Source organism: Erithacus rubecula (genome assembly GCF_903797595.1).
Source record: "Erithacus rubecula genome assembly, chromosome: 5".
Classification (NCBI taxonomy): domain Eukaryota; kingdom Metazoa; phylum Chordata; class Aves; order Passeriformes; family Muscicapidae; genus Erithacus; species Erithacus rubecula.
Window position 1 is genome coordinate 48,238,620 of NC_136687.1, and position 22,987 is coordinate 48,261,606.

Here is a 22,987-nt window from a genome sequence, read left to right on the forward strand (position 1 = left end):
TGAGAGGCCAAAGTTGAAACTGCAGTTTAATGAAAATTGCATTAAGCTTCAGCATGACAAGAACTGCTCAATTGATGAAGATGTGTTTAGGTGCTTGCAGTCTTTAAAGGGTGGATTAACTCGTTGCACAAGGTAAAAAAAAATAACCCAACAAATCCAGACTTTGTGTTGATACTGCTTCTTGGAGAAACAGCATTAAGATGAGAGAGATTTTTGTACTGCAAATGAGAAGGTATTTTTGCTCTGGTTAGGTGCACCAAGGCTTATTCTTATAGTGCACATGCATCTCCATTAAATGCATACATTGGACTACAAGCTCTTCTGGACACATCCTTCTGTTCTAGGCAGAAATGCATAAAATGGAGTTAAAATTGTGTTAAAATTCCTGTGTTAGAAACTCTTTCTATTTCTGATTCTGAGGCTAGCTATAGTTGATGTTTTATGCATTTTTTGCAAAGTATAGGCATTGAAATTTGTATAACTTGCAATAACATATTCTGCAAAAAAATATGTAAAACCAAATTTTATCCACCAAAAAATATTTTGAAGGGTAAAATTACAGAATAATGCCTCACATAAATAACCTTTTCTTACCTCACTTGTCAGCTGAGTGTGGGGAGCTACTTACACATTTTTCATCTCTGAGAGATCTGGAAGGATCAAGGACAAAATAAAAATAAATAAATAAATAAAAAGTAGCCCAATTTAAATAAATCCCTTGCTCTAATATTACTTGGCTTCTGCCAAGCTATCATTTTCCAGCCTCGTAAAACTGTCATGTCATTAGTGTTTTGGGATGGTCTCCTTATAAACCTGACCTTTACAATGGATTTTACACGTGGATTTAAAAATCGTATTCTTACTTTGCTCTGCAGTTGCCTAATGTACTGACTTAAACGTTTTGTCAGATAGAAACCGGCTGGATTTATAACTCTTCATTACAACTTCTCTGCAATTCTTTAATTTGTAAGCCAAGCCAGCCAGCGGAGAAACACCCACCAAAGCGTGGATGCGCCCTTAATTGCGGCAGGCGCGGATCACAATGGTGTTTATGGAGCTCCCCTATAAATAGCCCCTCCATCCCGAGGGAGATTCGCTCCGGGGGCTGCCCGGTGCCCTTGTCCCTGCCAGGCAGAGGGAGGGGGGCACTTCAGCTGGCTTTTGCTGGGAGCCCAGCGAGAAACGCCTCGGGACGGGGCTGCGCGCCCGCGCCCCGCTCGCTGCCCAAACACAGTCCCGGGGCAGGAGCTGGGCGCAACAGCCGGGATCGCGTTCCACGGGGCGCTCCCGCATCATTTACTGAACGCTGGGAGCAAATGGATCCCAACCCGGCGCCGGCTGCTCCCCAAAGCATGGCAATTTCATGTTAGGGCCTCGGAGCACATCTGCAATTGACGGCTCGAGAGAGCTGCTGGAGCTCTTGTCAGCAAATCGCTGCCAGAGCTCAAAACCCTTCTGCAAAGCAGCTGATTGCATAAAGCAATGGTATTATCCCATATAAAATCCAGACTGACTGCTGGCACTTTTAATTCTAAAGTAAGTGGGGGGAAAAAATGGTACTGCTTTATGTTTCCATGTGATGGCCCCTGACCAGTTAAAAACTGATTTTTTAAAAATATTAAAATAATAAAACTAGATTTAACAAAGCCTAGTAATTAAAAAAAAAAAAAAATCAAAAAAATTAACAAATAATGAGAAAATTAAGAAAAACACCCTGAGTATAAATAAGATATATTTTAAAATTTAGCACAAAACATCATATAAATACAATCCATTTACATTCACATCACTTCAAGAGATAATTCCTTGTTTTCTCATGTCCAAATACCCTGAACTATGCAGCCAGATTTTGAGCCTGAACTTTTCAGCTGAAATCTACCTCTATAACCAGTTTTGTGTAATTTTAATGAATGGTCATAAATCATCTCTCCTTCCCCCCACCAGCTTGGCTGATAACAACTCAAGGAAAGGTCATGGTTTCGGGTTTTTTGGCAATCATCTCCAAAGTTCAAATAATCAGATGCATCTGCAGTTCTCGGGTTACCCAATAATACTGTACAAAGAATAGGGTCACTGAGGGAAGTTCATTTCCTAAGCAGGCCCATGACTGCAGATTTGAACAGACCCAGCCACGCAAAGAGAGAGAACCATGAAGAACAGATGAATATCAGTGTGAGTTTGATGGGATTTGTTCTTGGTGAGTTCTTCTAAAATGGGGCAACGGGCTTTGCAGAGAGAGCAGAAATGGTGTTTGCCTTTCACAGGGAATGGTTGTCTTCTCTTAGCCAGGTAGGGAAGCACTGTGCTGGTGAAATTGTGAGGTGAGAAAAGACTGGGTTGTGCTTGAAGGCCAATGACAAATACTGCATCATTTGTGTAGTAGTGAACATATGGGGCTCAACACCATTGTGTTTGTTCAATATTTTCATTAGTGCCAGGGGGAAGAATGGAAAGCCCAGGGTAAGGCCCAAGCCAAAGAACACAATCATGCCAACATAAAAACAAGAGATGTTATTCAGGGAGGGGTGAGCAGGATGCAAAATTATTCCTTCCCTCTTCTCACTGAGGGGGAGGCTCCACCTGGTATCTTGTAGGCACCACTTCTCACTGCACCTAGAGATGGGATAAAGGACATCTGAGGAGCAGTGATGAGAGATGCTGCTGGCATGTCCCACAGGTAAAGTTAAAGTGAACCTAGGCCTAGTGAATGCTGGAGATTGAAGGAAGCACACTGGTCACCCTTAGTTATGAAAAAAACCACCTTTAACATAGAGTGGGAATCATCTTCTTCCTCCCTCTGTGGCAGAAATCATGGATTTCCAGCAAGGAGAAGCTAGAAAGACCAGAGGACCATCTTTCTAATATGGACAATCAGGTGCCAGGGAATTGGCCTGTGGAAGCCATGAAGCCTCTGCAAGCAGAAGTTTCTCAGTGCAGGCTGGAAAGGCACTTGCCAGGATGTTTGTGAAAGCAATAAAGTGTTTATAATTAGTCTTATTCAACAGATTCCTGCAGTTTGCATGTGCTATTGCTGTCTACATGTAATAGCCACCAGAATATTCTCTTATATCACTGACATTGTAGACACAGTTTAATCTGACATGCACAAAATTCAGCAAGTATTTGATTTATTTTGTCTGAGTAGCAGACACCCCATATAAATACATGAACACATATTTAGACTGTATTTGCAGCACAACTGGAAAGTAGGGCCGAAATCTAAACTCGTTCTGGGATTATGTTCCTGCCTGTTTGCTTTGGCATGAGATTTTGGGGTCTGGAAGAGAAGGATGGGTAGCAAGGGGGAGGATCTGTTTTAAAAGAATATATATCTTCTGCAGCCCTTGTAAGGCATCCAGCAGGAGCTGCTTTCGGCAAGGGCTGAGGGAGCTGCGGGCAGGGGAAGGGGTTGTTGCTTCACCAGCACTTCAGCCAGTGCTGCTCACAGGGGCTGAATGCACTGCAGGGTGTAAGGCAGTGGCCAGAACCTGATCCTATCTCATCCAAGGAGGAAAAGTGTCCTCCCATTCGGGGTGCCATGCCAAGGTTTTTGAATCCTGCAAGCTCAAGCATTCAGGTTAGGGTCTTGAAATCCAACCAGCTCTGGAGTTTCTTTTGAAAGGTCTGACTCTCACTGAGAGGGAGAGGTCTGCCAGGAAGGAGCACACATTTGGTTTACATTTGTAGGTCAAGTGTTAAGAAGAACTCTTCAATCTCTTCAACAGGCTCAGGATAGAAAAGGAAAGAAAGGTTCCTCTGACTAGCACAGTCTGTGAGAGAAAGGATTGAGCTATCCAGGCTTTGGTTTTCACTTAGTTTTAGCTTTTTCAGTCAGACCTTTGCTAAATGCCATGAGAAATGCAATTACAGCGCAAGCTACAAAAATCTCACTTTTTTTCTGCTTGGTTTTTCTAGAAAGCTTCCATACCAATACACATGTGTAGGTACTGTATTTCCTTTCAGGATATCTGGTGAACTTGGAAATGTATAATGTGTGCTGGGCTTCACTGTTTGTTGCTAAGCCACAAATCCACCTCTTCTATTCGAAAATGCTGTTTGCTCCCTCCTTCTTGGTCACTAGTCCAGAGAGAAAATCAGGGTGCTGTTTTCAGTTTTCCCTTCTCCTTAACACACACAGATAAATCCATCTAAATTCCAGTAATGTATTTTTTGCTTTGATTTCAAAGATTACCTCAGAGCTCACTTTGACAATGTGCAATGTTACCAGAGACGTACTGAGAGAAAAATTTAATCCAGCAGTATTGAAATACTACCCAAGAGAATAATCAGCCAAAAATTAAAGTTTCTCCCTATGACTCCATCATTCTCTCTGAACCTATAGTGAGCATCTTTTGCTGTGTGCATGGAATTCAACAGAATCCTTGTGCTGTTTCCTTATTTCTTGTGAAAGACATCACTTTCCATGCAAGAAGCATAACCTCTTCTGCAGACCATCCTATTTACTGGAACAGTGTTTGTCTTCTCCATGAAAATAATATTTTGATTTTTCTTCTGTATGAGTTTGATTTTTATAACTCCTTCGTGACGACTTAACACCGTAAGAGCTAAAATATGTGAAGTGGTATTAACATTTCCTAAGGTTAAATTAACACATTTTGCCTTTCCCTAGTCACAGAAAGCTCAACTAAATACTCCCCCACTGGTTGTTCATTTTCCTGTCTGTCTCACTTAAAGGGAAAAAAAAACCCTATGCTTTCTTCTGTATGGTCTCCTATGTGACTGTATAGTTACAGTCTCCCTAACCTCATTCTTCATCTCTTGATTCTGCTTTTAAGTATCTCTTCCCAAATACCTTTTAAATCCCACCTCCCTGTTACTTCCATGAGTAATGTATTTTGAGGAGCGGAGCTAATTCAGCCTTTCTGCATTTTCCACATCACCTTTACCTGTCTGACCTAACCTCTATGAGCAAAGGACAAAATGTGGTTAAAGAGTATATGTTGTTATTTTTACCAGAAAGCATTTAAAAGTAGAATACCAGCTATGTTACAAAAGGCATTAAACATACAGGTTTTCTGTGATTGTGAGGACATCTCCAGTAACATTTCATGATAGATCTGGATGCAGAAATCTTAGACTTTGGTACCTTTAGTGAGCAAGAGAGATTTAAAGGTGGAAGCCACAAGAGATTGATGCTAATGCATGCCTCAGCTGAATATTGCTAGAATCATAACAGGCTAGTTACTTATATTCCATATTATTAACCAAATCACATTGATCTGATTAACAGTCAGTGAAGATGTCATGCCAGCACAGAGCAAGAAATTGTTGTTTGTAGGAAGATGTGATGGAGCTGCAGTTTTCCTGGGTACTTTTGACTGTGACCAAACAAGCCTATCACTTTGTTTGCTGTAGAATTTTTCTAGCAACTGTAATAGACATGGAAAAAATCTTTTAAACTCAAAATCATCTACACCTTTGCAAAGCTGTTGAAGCACAGTCTGATCTCTTGTGAGGCAGTGCTACAGGGGAGCAGTCCTGGGGAGTCAGCTCCAGGTTCAAGCTGTGCACCCAAGCTTTGGATGTGATGCACAGATGCTATTAGACACCTTCAAAACAGGCTTTACAAACGCTGACACTATGGTAGCTAAGAGGAAAGGCTGGGCAGAAGGCATTAAGCCTAAACCCCATGGAATTTTACGCTTTGCTCGGGGCCAGACTTGCAGCAAAAGCATCTCTGAGAGAAGCTGGCACTACATCAGAAAAGAAATTTCTGATACAAAAAGACAGAGGGGGAAATCCTTCTCATTTCCCCCTGCTCTTCTAATGCCATACAGTGATTAGAGCACTTAAGCTGGGTGTCAAAGATTCGCTTTTTACAAACGGCATTTGGATTTGTGTGGCTCTGTACCCTGTAGCAACGTCTTAGTGCCACGGGAAATGCCCTGATCTGACAGCCTAAGGCATGCAGGCCTCCAGGGCTAGCCATGGCTGAAAGTGGAGAAGAACAGGTGTGGATTTTATGTATGTATTTTTGTCAGCAGGGGCATAAATTCGCTGTGCTGGAGACATAAGTGTGTTATAAACATACACGTGTGAGTGCTCATTGAAACACTCAGAAGCATTGTGGTTTCTGCCCCAGTTGTGAGAGTTATTGCCTGCGTTTGTAAGATTTAGTAGATCAAGTTCAAGATATCACCAAAGGAAAAGAGCAGAAAAAACTATCTCAAGGCCATAGCTAGAAATTAGAAAAATAAAATAGATAAATAAAGAGAATAGAAAATAGATAAATAAAGTGTCAAGTTTCAATGTTCATTTTGGTGGGGATCTTGTCTGGACATCTTGGCAGGAATACATGAACAACTGTTACTCAAAAGAACACCACCATTTTTAACTGTGCAGGTTTGGGGAGCAAAGATCTGATTCACTGTGTACTCTTAATGCAGGAAAACCAAATAGTAGAGGGGGGAGTAAAATGTAAGAGACTGACACCCGAGACCCTGGTTTGGGGATCAGAGTGTGGGGGCATTGAGAACTTGGGGTGGAGACCTTGCTTGAGAGGAGGCATCTGGTGGAAGGCAGAGGCAGAGCAGAAGGCCAGGCTGCTACAGCTGCCAGCAGTCACCCAAGTACAATGAATGATCAGGGTTTAAAACACATTCCTCGGCATCCCAGGCATTTGGAAAGGACTGTATTTGAGGATCTACTCTCAGCCCAGCATCAATTAAAACTAAGATGTCTCTTAATAATGTGCTAAAATATTGTCTTTCTCTAGTTATGTCATGATTTTATTGTGGCTGCTTGAGACAGATGGGCAAGCCTGTAACACGTGTGGATGGGACAGAAAACCCAGAGCAGTTGTTTAGGGATGAGGATGCCATTTACCACAGCTCTGTGGAGAACTGCAGTCGGTCTGTGTACCAGAGCAGTTGAAGCTACATAAACCTGGACTAAGATTATGGCTGAGGGAGCCTAGCACTCATAAAAGCTGATGCCCAGTTTCTCATTTACAGCACACTGGAGGCAGGACACACTCAGTAAGGATGGAAATCAGTTATCCCTGCTGCCTGGGGAGAGCCTCACTGCATGTGACCTGACTTGCTCCAAACCCTCCAGGTCTGGAGTACGTGTCTTTCTGTTAAAATATCACATAGTGCTTCAGTAATATTTTCCATCCTGTCAATCTACAGCCTAAAAAACAACCATGTATCTATGCAAAGTACTAAAAACTGGAGCCAGCTCAGTTGTTTTCTTCCAGACAGCAGAGACCCTTATCTGAAACAGGCTATGAACCTTCCCTTGCTGCAGGGAGCCTCACAAGAGGTTCAGTAAAGAAGGCAGGTCATTTTTCCTGAAGGCAGCAGGAAGACTGCAGCCCCATGGGGAGGACGGCAGCAGAGCAGCCTGGCTACAGGGTGGGATGAGGAGCTGGGAGCACTGGGAAACCCTTGTTTTGACATGGACAGTGCTGGGAAGACTTATGTGATGACTTGAGCTTTGCATCTTGGCTCCTCTGTTCCTGTGGCATCCCTGGCAGAGCTGCACACCATGCCAGTCCTGGATCCTGGTAATCGCTTTAGGGACTTCCACAACTCTCCTCCACCTTAGTTCAGTGTTACCAGCCCAGTTTGCTCACCTCAGGGTTCAGGTACTGTAAATTTGGAATGTTGTTTTCTAAACTGAGAATTTAGGACATTACTTGCTTTGTGTATCTGAGGGCTGCTCCTCGACATTGCTCATTTTCCTTTGTTACTCCTCCCCAGTGTTTAACAGCTTGCCTACACAAAACTTCCATGGTGCTGAACTGATTTTTGGGTGCCATCTTGGGGATCGCTCAGTAGAGCTCTCAGCCACCAAAGGTCAGGCATGCCATAGAAATGCCTATTAATAGGTCTCAGGTGCTGGTTGTGTCTAAACCGGCATTTCTAGGAAAGAGAAAGATTTCTTGGAGACCGGTGGCTGTCTGGGACCACTGTAAAGCTGCAGGACCAGGCTGCCATCCATAGGGCGTCCCCATGCAGCCACACCTCCTGCAAATGAGGACACAGGGTGCAAGGGGATAATTTAGGGAAGAAAGTAGCTGTTTAGCCACTGCTGCGTGTAGAACGAGGGTGCACTTGCTGTTGGCACGCTGTGCGCCCAGCCGGTGCCCTGGGAGTGTCTCCTGCAGCCGGTGCCGCCGGCTCCTCGGGGAGCTGGGCAGCGGCAGCATTTTTGTTGCCCTCCCCTTCCAAGGGGTGTCCGGGCGCCTTTATTCCGGCAAACACAGATGTTTAAAATAGGATTTCGTTCGGCCTAAGCGACGCCGGCTCTATGTATAGTCCGCGCCTGGGGCCGCCCAAGTGAAGACCATCTCGGAAAACCCGTAGGAGCCGGGATGTGCAGGGCCAGCTCCCCCGCGGTGGCCGCGCTGCCTGCCCCGTGCCGCGGAGCGCTGCGGGGGGAGCTGAGCCCGGCCCGAGCCCTCCGCCCCCCGGCGGCGATGCCCGCCCGGGCCGGGAGCCGGCGGCCGGGCGGAGGAGGGGACGACGAGGAGGGGACGGAGAGGAGGGACGGGAAGGAGGGGAGGGCAGGGAGGGAAGGGCAGGGCGTGGGCAGCCGCTGCCCCCCCGTCCCCCCGGCACGTGCCTGCCCGCCCCCGGGGCCACTGCCGCGCCCCGACGGCCCCGGCATGGACGCGCCCGGCCAGCGGCCCGCCAGCCCCCGACCCGGCCCGGAGGGCGCGGCGGCAGAACGGGACCCGAGCACCAGCCCGAACCCGAACCCCGGCCCGGAGGCGCCCATTCAGGAGGAGGAGGAGGCGGCGTACGTGGAGATCCGCAGCTCGCCGCAGGGGCCGGAGGAGAGCCGCCAGAAGCCCGAGCTGGCCCCGGCCGGCGGCGCGGAGGGAGCGGCCGGTCCCGCACCGGACAGCGGAGCCGGTGGGACTGGGGATGGCGACTCGGCGAGCGGTGGATCCCCGGGGGAGGAAGCAGGGCCAGCATCCCTGGACCACGGGCGGGATCGCCCTCCTTCCCCGGCGGTGGCGGAATGCGGCGCTGACACCGGCACCGGCTCCGTGGAAGCGGCGGGGAGCGGCGGGACGCCGGAGGCGGGGGGCTGCCCGGAGTCCTCCTCCTCCTCCTCCTGCCCCTCGCCCGTGACCAAGGCGGAAGACTTTCCCGCTATGAGCGACCCGGTGTCGACGGAGGGCAAAACCTCCTCGTCCTCCTTCGGCTACGAAAGCGAAGTGGAGGATGAGGTCGCGGGGCGCAAGGCGACTCCTCCCGGCGCCCCCCCGGGCACCCCTCCCGGTGGCGGCCGCGACGAGGCGCACTATATCAGCACGCAGGAGATCCAGCTCAGCGAGGTGGACCACGACATGGACTTCGACGCGGGGCTGGCCGCCCGCTGGGACTTCGAGGATAACAACGTGATCTACTCCTTCGTTGACTACGCCTCCTTCGGGAGCGACGAGACCCCGGGGGACACGCTGACGGAGGAGGAGGAGAATAGCTGCTACCTTAGCACGACCACCAGCGACCCCAACAACCAGACGGACAGCATCGACAACACCAGCAGCACCGAGATCGTCAGCCTTACCTCCGAACACGACACCCCCAGCGGGGACAAGCGCGCCAGCTCGGAGGAAAGCCGGTCCAAGCAGCCCGGCCGCCCCGGCGGGAGCCCGGGCGCCCAGCTTCTCCTATCAATCAAAGCCGCTTCCCGGGCTATAAATGAGTCTAGCAACGTGCACGGAAAGCAAAACACTGTTTACGCTGCCAAGCATGAAGGCGACATGAGTCTCCGTGTCGCCGCGGCTCCAGACCGCAGTGCGAGTTTAAAACAGGATGCGGTCCGCGACCACGCGAAAAAGTTCATCGCGGTGCCCGCGCGGCTGCAGACGCGGTGCGGGGCCGCCAGGGCAGGGGAGCACTCCAGCGGCGCCTCCAGCGCCGTCAGCGAGCTGGACGATGCCGACAAAGAGGTGCGAAACCTTACGGCCAGGGCTTTCCGCAGCCTGGCGTACCCGTATTTCGACACCCTGCGCCCCGGCTCCCGCGCCTCCTCCGCCTCCCTGTCCGACAATGCCCTGGGCATCAACCGCTGGTCCACCTACCTGGACCTCAAATGCGGCAGCCTGGGGCCGAGAGCCGAGCCCAGCCTGCTGCGCTCCGGCCGCTCGCAGACCAAAGCCCTCGAGTTCGTGGTCAGCAAGCTCGACGGGGAGATCGCCCACGTCGAAACGCCGCGGCGGCTGCGGGCGGGCTCCCGGGTGGTGACCCTGCTGGACCTCGGCGATGCCGCCGAGGCCGGGGAGCCGCCGGCGGTGGAGGGCGGCGGGAAGGGGTCCAGCAAGAAGTCCAGGTTCGCCTCCAGTCTCCTCAAAAACGTTATCTCCAAGAAGATGCAGCTGGAGCACGAGTTCAAGATGGAGCGGGGCGAGATCACCGACACCTCCTACACCGGGCCGGGCACGGGCCGGGAGCCGGAACCCACCGGCGGCAGCGGCGGCCGGGAGCGGCAGCGGGAGGGCGGCGTGCAGCGGCAGAACTCCCGGCACTCGGAGGCCGGCTCGGACTGCGCCGCGGCGCCGGCGGAGGATGCGGGCGAGGGCGGCGGGGGCCGCTCCCCGGCCTCCAAGGCGTCGACGCCCCGCGAGGGGAACCGCAGCCTGGACCGGGCGCTGTCAGAGGAGCTGTGCGAGGTGAAGCGCAGCGCCTCGGAGGCCATCAAGGCCACCTTCCTCCGCAGCCAGAACAGCGCCTTCAGGTCCTGGAAGGAGCGGGAGGCGGAAAGGAAGGAGGAGAGGGCGCCCGTCGGTAAGCTGAAACTCTCTCCCAAGCACGACTGGCGAGCCGACCTGGGTGAGATCTCTGCCGGCAAGTCCACCAAGATGTCCCGCCTGTTCGTCCCCGCCATTCAGCACACCCCTCGGGAGAAGGAACCCGGCAAGAGGGCGACCAAGTGCTCTACCGCGGCCGCCGCCGTCTCCTCGCCCGCCGCCGCGGCCGCCTCGCCCCCCGCCGCCAAGCCCAAAGCCCCCGAGATCAAGATCAGCCTGGGCAACCTGCAGCAGCCACGGGACGCCGCTTTCAGCATCGCCCAGCTGCTGACGCCGCAGATCGCAGGCCGACCACCGGAGGAGGGCAGGGCACAGCCCCCCAAGCCTCTCAAGGCCGGGGACGGCTCCGACAAAGTGCCACAGTTCCTGGTGCGCGACGTGAGGGACAGCAAGTACAGAGCCCAGGGGATCCTCCATCAGGTGCGGGACGTACGGAAGCTCATTAAAAGCTCCTACAGCGCTGACTCCGGAGATAACAGCAGCGACAAGGGCAGCGGCGCCTCCGAGCAAGGCGGCGCGGAGCAGAAGCCCCGGCAGCAACTGGTCATCGCCGGCGTCCCCCGCTCGCTCTCCCCCGTGGTCATCACCTGCCAGGCGGTCGGCCACACCGGCAGCAAGCCCACCGAGGCGGGGGCCAAGGCGGCGGGCAAAGTGCCCGCCTGCCCCCCGGAGGGCACCGTCCTGGTACACCGCACCTCGGGCAGGCTGCCAGTAGCCACCATCGCCCCGAACAAGAGCGATGCTCGCCAGCCGGCTGTGCTCAAGATCGTCTCCAAATCCTCCGCTCCCTGGCGGCACCAGCCCCCGCCGCCGCCCGCCGAGAGGAGCCGGGCGCCCGAGGAGGACCCGCGGGAGGAGAGCAAGGCGGCGCCGGTGCAGAACGCCTTGGAGAAGCTGACGGCGGCGGTGAGGAGCATGGAGGAGCTCTACAGCTTCAACAAGCGCGAGTGGAAGCGCAAGAGCGACCCTCTGCCCATCACCGACAGCCACGTCCTCTCCCTCATCGCCAGCCAAGAGCGGGACGCCGGCTCCCGACCCGCCGCCGCTACCGCTCCCCCGCCGCCGCCGGCCGACAAGGCGGAGGAGCCGTCGGGCAAGGGGCCGAGCGGCGAGCGGCTGCCCCGCCGCCCCTCCAACAGCGCCGCCGACAAGGTCTCGGCCAAGGCGGCCGCCTTCGAGAGCCTGGCCCGGCAGCGGCAGCGCGGCCCGCCCGCGCCCCGCGCCGAGCCCGCCGCGCCCCGCGCCCTCCTCACGCTCCGCGGGGCGGGCGCAGGCGCAGCCGCGGCCCCCGCGCCGCCCAAGGCCCCCCCCGAGGGCGGCCCGCGCGGTCCGGCCCCGCCGCGCTCCCCTCGCTTGCCCGCGGGCGGCGGCGATGCGGAGCGCGGCCCCGACTGCGGGAACTACCTGTCCCTGCCGCTGAAGGCGCCCACCGAACCCGGCTCGCCCCCGTCCCCGGGGACCGCGGCGGCGAGCGGCGGCGTCCGCCCCAGCGCGGTGTCGGCGTCAGCGGCGGCCGCGGCGCTGTGCAGCCTGCAACCCTTCGGCCCGGCCAAGACCCCCGGCAACCCCCGGCCGCCGCCCGGACCGCCGTCCGCCGAGGAGCCGCCCGCCGCCGCCCCGGCGCCCGCCGAGGGCCCGCCCGCCGCCGTGTACCGCCCGCCGCTGCCCCTCGCCGCGCTTCCCGGCGCCGCGCCGCCGCCGCTGCTCTGCTTCTCGCCCTCCGTGCCCGCCGCCGCCACCGCGGCCGAGCCCTTCCCGCAGACGCAGCGCAAGGTGCTGCTGGACGTGAGCACCGGGCAGTACTACCTGGTGGACACGCCGGTGCAGCAGCCCCTCAAGCGGCGCCTCTTCGACCCCGAGACCGGGCAGTACGTGGAGGTGCCGGTGCCCCAGCAGCCGGCCGTGGCTCCCGTCCCGCTGCCGCTCTCGCCCCTCGCCCTCAATGCCGGTGCCTACGGCGCCACGTACATGCTGTACCCCGGGCTGCTGCCCGCCGCCGCCGTGCTGCCCGCCGGCGCCCTGCAGCGCCCGCTGTCCCACCCGGGCAGCGATGCCAGCGCCGCGGCAGAGCCCGGCAGCCCCGCCGCGCCGGAGGCGGCTTTTGCCGAGAGCCCCTACTACGTGGCGACCAGCAAGGGCCCGCCGCCACCGCGGCACGGGGCAGCCGAGGCCAAGCCGGTCATCAGCATCACGGCGCCCGCCACCGGCCCGCGGATCGTCGCCCCGCCCTCCTTCGACGGCACCACCATGCGCTTCGTGGTGGAGCACCGGTGAAAGCGCGGGTGAGTGGGTGCTGCCCGGCGGGTGACGGCTCACACCGGGTTAGTGGCCGAATGACGGCAGTGTCACAGCTTCTCCCGAGGGGAAAGAGCGCCCACAGAAGGACCCTCACCAGGGCGTAAAATACAGAAAGGTTAGGCACAGCCCGTGGTGCAGTTCAGTATTCCTTGGAGCTTCTTTTTTTTGGCAGTTTCAGAGAAGAACACCATAGCTTCTCATCACACAGCCTGTATTTGTGTGGTTGGGCATCTCTGGATCCATCATCTTGCAAACCATTAAAGAGCCACTTCACCTTGGCATCACATCCTTGTCTTGTCTTACCTCTTACCCCTTCCTCCCAAGGGGAGGTGAACACTTCTCTCTTTCCTCTGAACCTGTTTCTCCCCAACCTCAAGAAGAGTGGGAGAGCGGTTTGATGGAAGCAAACCCTTATTTTGGGTCCTTCTTATTAGTGGGGTGAGGGAGCAGGATGCAGGGAGCAGTCCCAGTTGTGCTCTCCTGGAGCCATGGGCTGCTGGCAGGAGCAGAGGTGCCCACAGTGTTCCAAAGCAGCTCTGAGCTTGGAGTGACAGAGTCCTGACAGTGTCCAGCTACCTGGGCTGTAACCCAGGGCCAGACTCCCAATTCAGGGATGGGTGTGTAGGGGCACTGGGTACCTGTCTGGAGCAAGGAGGAGAGCACAGGACTCAGCATTCAGCATGCAGTGGAACCACAATGGTGCAGTATGGCCTGTGCAAAGTAACCAAGGAGCCATGACATTTCATTTTAAAAGACCTGAAATATCACAGAAGTGCCTTCAGGACTGGTGTCACTGCTCCTTGCATTAGAATGCATGGCTTATATTTATCAGGTGCAGTATTAGGCAAAGCTGACAAATCTTCTGTGGCTTACCAAAAACTCACAGAGTTGTTTTTTTGGTGTATATGAAAAGGCAAAGAGAAAGAGTGGAAGAGTGGCAACAGTCAGAAGTTTGGGTTTGTCACCAGTTTGTGCTCAGCTTTGTCCAGTTTTATGCTTGAGGGTAAATTTTGTCTTCTAGCACTTGAGTTACTAATTTTACTTTAGTATATATATTAATTTGCATTATCTACTACACAGTAGATTATTTGTCAAATGAAACTTTATTGATGTGATTCATACACTTACTTCTCTGCTTATAATTATTTTATCTTGAAAGCCCCATTCTTTTATCCTGACTGTGGATGAAATTGTTTTCATTGGCTCTTACAGGTCACTCAGGACAGGCAATATGCCAGTTTTACTTGAGCTGTGCTGTGCTACTTGAGTTCATCTTGCCAGTAAAGTCAGGGAATCTAGATGAAATGGTAAAAAGTAGTTCATTATTTTCCATATCTGGAGGCTGAATTTGGACTGCTAGCATAAAGAATTTGTTAGATTTCAGGTTAGAGACTTGATGTTTTTGAAATGACGGGGTATATAGTAGATGTATTTCTAACAGTAGCTATTTAAACAAAAACCTCCAGCTTTTCTTTTTGTCACTCTTCAAAAGTGAAAAACATCATATTTCCTGGTGTGCCCTGTCCCTCATTCCCAGAAGGTTTTCCTGTTATCATGTATTTAGCTTGCTTTCAGTGCCTGGTGAGGCAGGTGATGTTCTCACCAAATTGCTCTTTCTCACTGGTGAAGTTAAAACAGAAACTCTGCTTTGTTGTGCTGTGCCAGAGCTCTACCACTGCAAAACTGTGCAAAAAGCTGCCCCAAAAGACTGGTGATGCAAAAATGTGCATACTCATAGAGAAGGTCATTCAGCAGTGTGCAGACTTTAGTTTAGTTTTTCCATCCTTTCCATCTTTGATGGTGCCAAGGCACTCCTTGTCTAATACAGACAGGGTGCCCCCTCTGGGCTGGCTCAGACCTGCTGAGGGAGGTGTCCTGCTGCTGGACAATGGATGCACTTTTTTCCCTTGACCTGTTCTGACAGTTCTTAAAATAAATACTTTTAACTGCACATTTCAGGATGTGTGTAACTTGTCATTAGACTTTGGTTATTCCTATATCTTATGTCTCAGTGGAAAATTAGGTGCATGCCAGAGAGGAATCACATCTGTAGCTGCCTTCTTCCTGTTATTTTCATTCACCTACATAACTTTCATGTCCCTGTGGATATTTTTTTCTCTTCTTCTCTCTGTTTTTATCTTCTTTGCCTTTTGTTTTCCATTATTTTCCTCTATCTTTTGCCATTCCATTCCTAATGAAAAGCATTTTTTTTTCTCAGCGTCGAGTTTTGCCCCTAACAAGAACAGCACTATAATTTCATAAAAATCTAAGGGTGAACTGTTGTTAACTTTTCAAATTCCAATTAGTTGCTTTCACACCACACCAGGGTTTTTTGATTGCAGCAATGCTGTGCAGATCCTAAAATGGATTTTAAACCAGCCACATTTCATCCTTTGAGTTGAATAAAGTACTGTCCTTTCAGGTCCCTTTTTTTACTAGGCAAAACGAGCTGAATGGGATGCTCTTTTTCTCCACTCCTGAATCCCTTTCTGCACTGCACATATTATTTTCTTCCCTCCTTTGTTCCATTTCTTTCACATCTTCGTTCACAAACTGTATCACTGTGTTAAGAGCTGCTCCATCTTCCACAGCTGTCCTGTCACCTGTGGGAGGTCAGTGTGACTTGGAGTTTTGGTAATGGTGTGATGCCCATGGTGGATTGACACCAGATCCTCTGCACATCCACTGCTCTTCCAGCACTTCCCTTTGGATCTGGTGCTCTTTTCTGTTTAATCATTGGGATAAAATGGATCCTTTCACTCTGTGTTCTGACAAAATCCAAGCTGCCATTTCTGAACTATTCTTAAGTTTTTGATATGCAGAAGATAGTAGAAAATATGTTCATATTTCTGAGTGGTATCACAAGGTTGCTTCTCTCCCTCCTCTTCTTCACTCACAGTTAATGGGGAGCTTTAACATCATCCTTTCCTGCTGCACTTCTTCCTTGATGCTAATTTTCAGTACAAATAAACTTGCATCCAAGCCTAGACAGAACTGACCCGTACAGAGTGAACTGCCTGACAGGAGTTCATTCCCAGAATGAGTGAGTGAAAGTGTGCTTTTAACTTTTGTATCTATTCCCACATTTTACACTCTGGAGATACTGCCTCCTGTTAGGTAGATAAATGAGAAAAGAACAGGTAAAAGTAAAGTAGAAAGCAACTGTAGTAAATTGTAATGCCAATATTAGAAGGGCGTTTTTCATTGTTGGGTTTAAACCATGAGCATGAACACCTTATAGGTACAGGAATACATATGCATATATACTTATTAGTTGTATTTTCTTCCTAACTGCAAGTATATAATCTATACTTGCCTTTTGAAATTAATTTTGTGTGGATAGTGTATAAAAATTATTTTTAAAGGCTCATAAATTGATACTTTAAAACTTTGTTTTAGTTGTTCTCTGCTCAGCAGGATGTATGTTCTACATTACTAAGTCAAGAAGTCAACTTACAGTATAATATGCAGTACATATTATTTACTTATACTGATACCTTTGCTGAGAATTTAGTAAATAATTTACCCAGTTTTAGTGGGAAATACTGGAATATTCCAAGAACCAAACAGGCTTTAACATTTGATCTAGTAAATCTGTCTACAAATGGAAGTAAGCGTGACCTTGTGTTCAAAACTGTGGCTACTTAGGAAACATTTCAATACTGCTGAGCCTTGGTACCAATAAAAGTTCATGGTGGCCTTAATGACTCCTCCTGCCCAGGATGATTTCCTGACCCAGTATTTAACTCCACAAATCTTAGAGCATGTGGCTATGGGTTGTTTCCCTTTTCCTGCTGTATTCCATGCTGGATGCTGTGTTGGTAAGGAAAGTGCTCAGGTCTTTAACTGAGTGGATGGATTGCTTAAATCGTGCATGGGTCCCACTCCCTGTTTCCACCAGGACCAGTCTGCTGTGGGGTTTAAGGCACAGCTTGAGCAGCAAGGATGGGTTCTGCTCAAAAAACCCAACAATTGACTCCATTTAAAAGGTGGGGTGCCCTTGTCTGATGGTTGGCAGTAACTAGGAAATGAGGAGCAAGAATAGTGTGATGACAAAGGAGGTGTTTATGCACTTCTCTAGAGGAATAAAGATTGTTCAGATTGCTGTGGCAGCTCTCTTAACAATCTATATTAATTATGCTTTTCTGATTTTGTTTGTTTGTTTTTTTCCACAGGGATAAGGAAGAGGAATGCTTCTTTAATTTGAAATAGACTTGGTAAATCTTCCACATTAATCCTAAAAACTGCTTCTATAGTTTTCTCAATTTTTTTGCTTCATCATACAAAACAAGCATGTAAGTTTCTTGTTTTCTCCTAAATGCTCCTCTGTTTTGGAGTATGCCTACATTTAATTATGTAAGCAACACTAAATTACTGCATTATTTTGTCCAAAGTTCTTGTGAAGCTGATCTGCACGTTTTAGGCATTGCCTCTCTGCTGGTAGCAGAGCTAATGGTAGTGGTGCTCTTTGTAAAATGCAGGGTGTGAATGCAGCAATGTTTCAGTGTGGATCAAAAACCAGCTTCATTCAGGTCCCTGGAATGTGTTGTGATGAGCCCTGCAGCTCTTCCAAAAGTAAAATAAAGCCCTCAGCTCTCCTATTGCAGTAAACAAGGGTTATCCATACAGGTTTTAGTCACAATTTGCAATCAGATGTTTTTTTGTACTTTCTACTTCCCACTTGGAATTGCAAATGCAGAGAACCGTAGTGTTAAATTTATCTTTAGTGGGGTTTTTATTTGCATGGTTCAAAACAAACTGTGTAAATGACAGAAAACACATTTGATTGCTTTCATTTTTTGTTTGCTCCTCTGTACTGTGTTGAATATCACAAATTGCCTTAATTTTGATGGTGTTTAAATACTGGGAAATCAAAAAATGAATGTAATATTTTAAAATCCTGGTTCTAAAGAAGAGAACAGCATTTATTTTTCTTTAAGACTGCAGTCTGTTCTTCCTCAAAATTACACTGTTGTTGAAAACATACTCCTAGTCACTGCCCTGTGAGAGGAATTTTTAAATGTTCCAGCCTCAGTACTATGTGGTTGTTTCTTTAGCTGTTTGATGGGTTTATCTGAGGGCTACAATTACAACTAGCTAAGAAAATATTTACCTTTCACAAGAAAATATACAGTAAGATTACTGACAGTGCAGTGATTTACATGTTCAACTCTGCTCAAACTAATTGTTTTGTTATCAGCAACTAGTTTGTCTCAGCAAAAGAGAATTGTTATTATGAGAGTAAAACTGAAATTCAGTAGTCTGTTCCCTGCCCAAAATTTTGGTTAAGTGAAGCATTTTGGGAAGCAAATCAATATAAGAGCAAACCTAAATTATAAAACATAAAGCTTTCTTGAGGTAACAGATTAGAATTTTGAAGTCTAAATGCAAATCCCAGAAGTCTTTATTTAAGTATTTGCCCACAGGCAGGATTTTCCACCACCTGTTCTCAAGGTTTCCTGTGGCTAGGGAAATTTCAGTGTTTCCCATTTTTAAAACAAGCCCTGGGTTTTCATTTTCCTGAGTAACTCATGAGGTACAGAAAACTCAGGTGGAACTGTCTTTAACCATATATGTGAGATTGTATTTCAATGCAATTTATTTGTTTACAGGCACAAATTGTAATTGCCCTCAGGATGAAATGCACTACAAGTGTGCAGACAGCAAGTGATTTCTCATGTATCTTCTCACTCATTTTCATCATTGTGGAAATCCAGTGAATTTTCTAACCCTTTTTAAAGAGCCTGGTGTGCCCAGCTAGAGCACATATCATGTAAGGCTAATTCCTGTGCTCTTCAGCTGTACAGTCTGCATTACAAGCTTTAACTTCCCCCTGGGATTCGGGCTGACTGTCTCATAAAGGAGATGAATGCTTCTCACCTTTCTCATGACTGATAAGTCTGCAGGTGTTGTGATTAGAGAGTTGGTGTTAAAAGAAGAGTACTTGGGACTGCAGGACAGTGCAGGTACCAGAGTGGATGGTTCCCTGTGACACACACGTGTGCAGGACATTCAGTATAATACTAGCAAAAATCTTCCTGTCCTGCCTTTTCCTGTATCGGTGCTCGGAGCAGAGTTTCACATTGCAGTTTACAAGATATAGGTTTGCACACACAACCTCAGGTTTACAGTTTCACCCGGTGTACTTGAAAGGAAAAAAAAAAAAAAAAAGCATAGAAAGCAAGTGCCCAGGATTTCAGCATGTATTTGTTGGAGGAAAATTTTGCAAGGTTTTTTTTTCACTGCCTATGGAGCTGAAAGCAATGAAATGAGGGAATACCAACAGCTATTTATTTTCTCAGGGGAGATTACTTCAGTGGAGTGTGTCAATCCTAATGTCAAACAGTGTTTACTTGATTTTGTCTATTAATGAAAAGACTTCTTGTTTGCATCAAGGGGTCTGTTTTTCAAGGTGCTTCACTTCATAAACCCAGCAAAACCTTTGCACATATCTCCAGCTTCAGATAGTTAAGCAGACTCTTGGGGACTTCAGTGGAAGGATTTTTTTCCTTCACCCATCTATGCAAAGCTTTGCTGAACTCATCCCAGAGTGCTGAGTGCCTTTCAGACCTGAGCACTTCACAGAACCTGAGCTCTGGGCTTGAGTCAAGCCAGACCCAGCAGATAATGCCAAAAAAGGTCACCAGGACAAAACTCTGGTAATATGGTGCTCCTTCATGTATACCCAGTGGTGAATTTCTCCAGTGGATGGGGTAATGTGTAACCACATATCTTGGATTAGAGTCAAGCCCTCCATGTCAGGGCTCACAAGCTGCTGGTATTATATGTTTCACGGTGCAGTCATAGTATGTTACAGCTGAAATTCACCCCATGTGCAAAGCATGGCAAAATCCTGTGCACCACTCAAGTTCCCTCCCAGTCCTGCTGTCAGTGTTTGAGGGCTGCACCAGCCAATGTACATGCATTTTAGGTCAGGATCCAAATAAAAGTTTGAGTGGGACTGGAGTGATGCTCCAACCAGAATGTTGTTCTGGTCTTTTGCAACAGGGGTGGTTTCACTCAGTATCAAATTTAGCCCTTGGTGAATCAATTGGTGAATGATTTGAAATGTATTTGTGGGTTGTGGGGGGTGTTTTCCTCCCTTGTCTGTATTCAATGCAACCTTTATTCTTTAGTGTTGACGGCCAAAGTGTCATTCCTTATGCTTATATATTGCCATTAACTTGTGGCTATCTGAGAACACATATTTCAAAAATGCTTGTGATTTTTTTTTTTTTCCACCTATTTCTTTTTTTTTTTAATTTCTTTTTTCCTGCCCCCCACCCCCTTTCTTTTTCCTCTCATTCTTAAAAGGGTGGGTTAGTTATCAAAGATATTTAAAAGTGCAAATGTGAAGTAAGGATAATGACTGTTAAGAGGATGTGGGTGGTATGTCTGATGAGAGGGGTGGGCTGTAAGGCAAAGGGAAAATGCTGTGAACGCATTGTGTTGATGATTGCTGCCTGTGGAGGAAGAATTAAGAAACAGGAGATGTATAACTGGAGAGAAATGGACTCTTTGAGCTGCTTTCAGTGGAGACAACAGTGTGGCAAGTGTGGAGCTGAAACCCGAAGTGATCCCACTGCAGGGTGCTGTGGGCCTGGGATTGAAGGAGTTGCTCTGGGAATTGCACAGTGGGAACACCTCAGTGCATCACAGCCACGTGAGAACAGACTGACTGAAACTGCCAAGTACCAAAGTTTGTAACTGAATGAGTTGACATTTGTATTATGTTGGAGTTTGTTTTGTTGTTTGTTGTTTTGTTTTTTTTTTCTTGAATGTTATGATAAATAAAATGTATTTTTCAGTAAAAGACATACTGCAAGTAAGCCTGCAGTCCTGCTTGGTTGTATATTTGCAAAGTTACCTTGGCTGCTGTGCAGAACTAGTGAAAACAGAGTTATTTCTTGGTTTAACATGTGAATAGCAACAGAAAGGACTTCACCACAGAACAGATCAAAAACTCTGCACTCAGAGTCTCCCTGAGTTTGTCCCAAGTCTCTTTCTGACCTGATTTCTCTTTATTCTTTCCTCTTAGGACAAAGGGAAGTTGGCATTGTTATTTTTTTTTTACTCAAGTATAATTTAAGAAAGAACTCCTCAGTTTCAGTGAATGAACTTTGGTGTATGGGTTTGGTGATCCAAAGAACTGTTTCTTTGTCTGTTATCATGTTCAGAGAGAGCAACTGGTGGGGTAAATAACTTTTTTCTGCTCACTCTCTAGGTTATTTTCATTGCCTAATATTGCAATACAAGCAAAGATAAGATGAGTTTATTAGTGGATAGCATTACTGCTTGAACTATTACTAGGAAAAATCTTTTGCTGCTTTAGGCTGTTCCTTCTATCTTATGGAGATTGAGAAAGTTTCTGTTGTTAACTCCAAGTGTTTAAAAGACATGAGTCAAACACCAAAAACTACAGAATACACTTGAGAATTAGCTTATTACTTTTGCAGTTTAAAAGAACACTCAGTTTTCAGTATGTAAGAGGCACATTAAAATGATCTTTCCTTTTAATCATGTGACCGAGATACTTAAAGGATAACTGGTTCCCACCTCATTATTTATCTACAAGCAGTACAGAATGGAGACATCTGCTGTGAATTGGCTTATCATTCCCAGACATTGCTGCTTGACCATCCCACCTTGCTGGAAGCACAAGTTCACTGGTAAAACAGTGCTCTGGTGTTTGTGACTTTCTCCCTCCCTCTCTTTCCAGATTCATTGGAATTTGTACCTTAGCACTGCATCCACAATAGATATCATTGGTGGCTTCACTGCTAATGCCCAGGCAGTGATTCCCATACAGAGACAGCCCCAAAAGACTTAAGATTGGAGTGAGAACAGGTGTTGAGAGGAAGAATGGGGAAGAGGGAGGGAGGAATGAACTGGGAAAAGCACAGCCACATCAGCTCAGCTGAACAAGAGCAAGTGTCTTACCAGGAGATAAAAGGTGACCAAAACAAACACAAAATAAGAGTGGATGTATAGAGCAGAGAGAAAGGCCTTGGATCCCTTTGTTAAAATCAGAGAAGTCTGAAATTGCAAAGGGACCTGGGGTTGTGAACTGGAAAATTTGGGAACTACTATTCCTGAAAGAGAGCTCCTGGATCCTGATTTCAGTGGAGCTATGTTACAAGATCTTCACAGCACTGCTGGTTTCTCACAATAGATGGAAAATTTAATCTGACACCTCTACAAAAGAGAGGTCAAAAGTAAATAGAGACATGAACTTTAACCTTCCCCTAAGAGGCCCAGACTTGCAACCAGTGTTTGTAAAGCCACAAAGTGCCTCACACCACATGAATCCACTTAAATTAAAGTATGAGGATTTCTTACAACACCTAAAATGAACTGACAGGTGGAATATGTCTGGGATTTTCAAGGATTGTTGGAGAAAATCTTGTTAGTTTCTACACAGCCATTAAAATATCACTGGTAGGAATGACAAGACCAAGACGGTCAAAGTGCAGCTCTATTGTCAAAAGGAGTAGGAACAAAGTCAAATGAGAAGCAGATAATTCCCTGATGCCAGATCTAAACAAGCTATCCAAACATAGAACGTAACACTAAAAAAAAAAAAACAACCCACAAACCCTAAAAAAAACCAACAAAAACCACAAAACCTAAAAAAAAAAAAGGCACCTATTTAAAATTGCTGACCCCTGGGCTTGTTGCTATTGAGAACGTGTCATCTGCATGCCAAACCAAACTGTATCCCTATATAGATGAATATTTTTTAAGAGTAGATTAAAAATAATCTTTAAAAACTAGCACTCTTGGAAACCTGAAGAGGAAAGTTTCCAAGTGTCTATTGCAAGTGAGCTGCTTTTTGGACTTAGCTGGATTATCATTGCACTGTTCCTTCTGTGGCTTCCAATTAGAAAAGACTGAGCATTTGTC

The 22,987-nt window shown here is 48.3% G+C and overlaps 1 protein-coding gene across 3 annotated transcripts; it reads left to right on the forward strand.

Annotated features, from left to right (window-relative positions):
• The first annotated feature begins 3,459 nt into the window (after positions 1 to 3,459).
• LOC306802897 (uncharacterized protein C4orf54 homolog) lies at positions 3,460 to 21,778 on the forward strand. Of its 3 annotated transcripts, XR_013774510.1 has the most exons (3): positions 3,460 to 13,076; positions 17,267 to 17,379; positions 21,663 to 21,778. XR_013774510.1 is itself a non-coding variant. In XM_079307544.1 (2 exons), exon 1 carries the CDS (start codon positions 8,339 to 8,341, stop codon positions 13,058 to 13,060), a length of 4,722 nt encoding a protein of 1,573 aa, XP_079163670.1. In that variant the 5' UTR covers positions 3,460 to 8,338; the 3' UTR covers positions 13,061 to 13,076; positions 17,267 to 20,920. The 3 variants fall into 3 exon arrangements, 2 of the variants coding, with proteins under 2 accessions (XP_079163670.1, XP_079163671.1); XM_079307544.1 differs by lacking the exon at positions 21,663 to 21,778 and having other exon boundaries at positions 17,267 to 20,920; XM_079307545.1 differs by lacking the exon at positions 21,663 to 21,778 and having other exon boundaries at positions 3,460 to 13,072; positions 17,260 to 20,920.
• Positions 21,779 to 22,987: the final 1,209 nt, after the last annotated feature.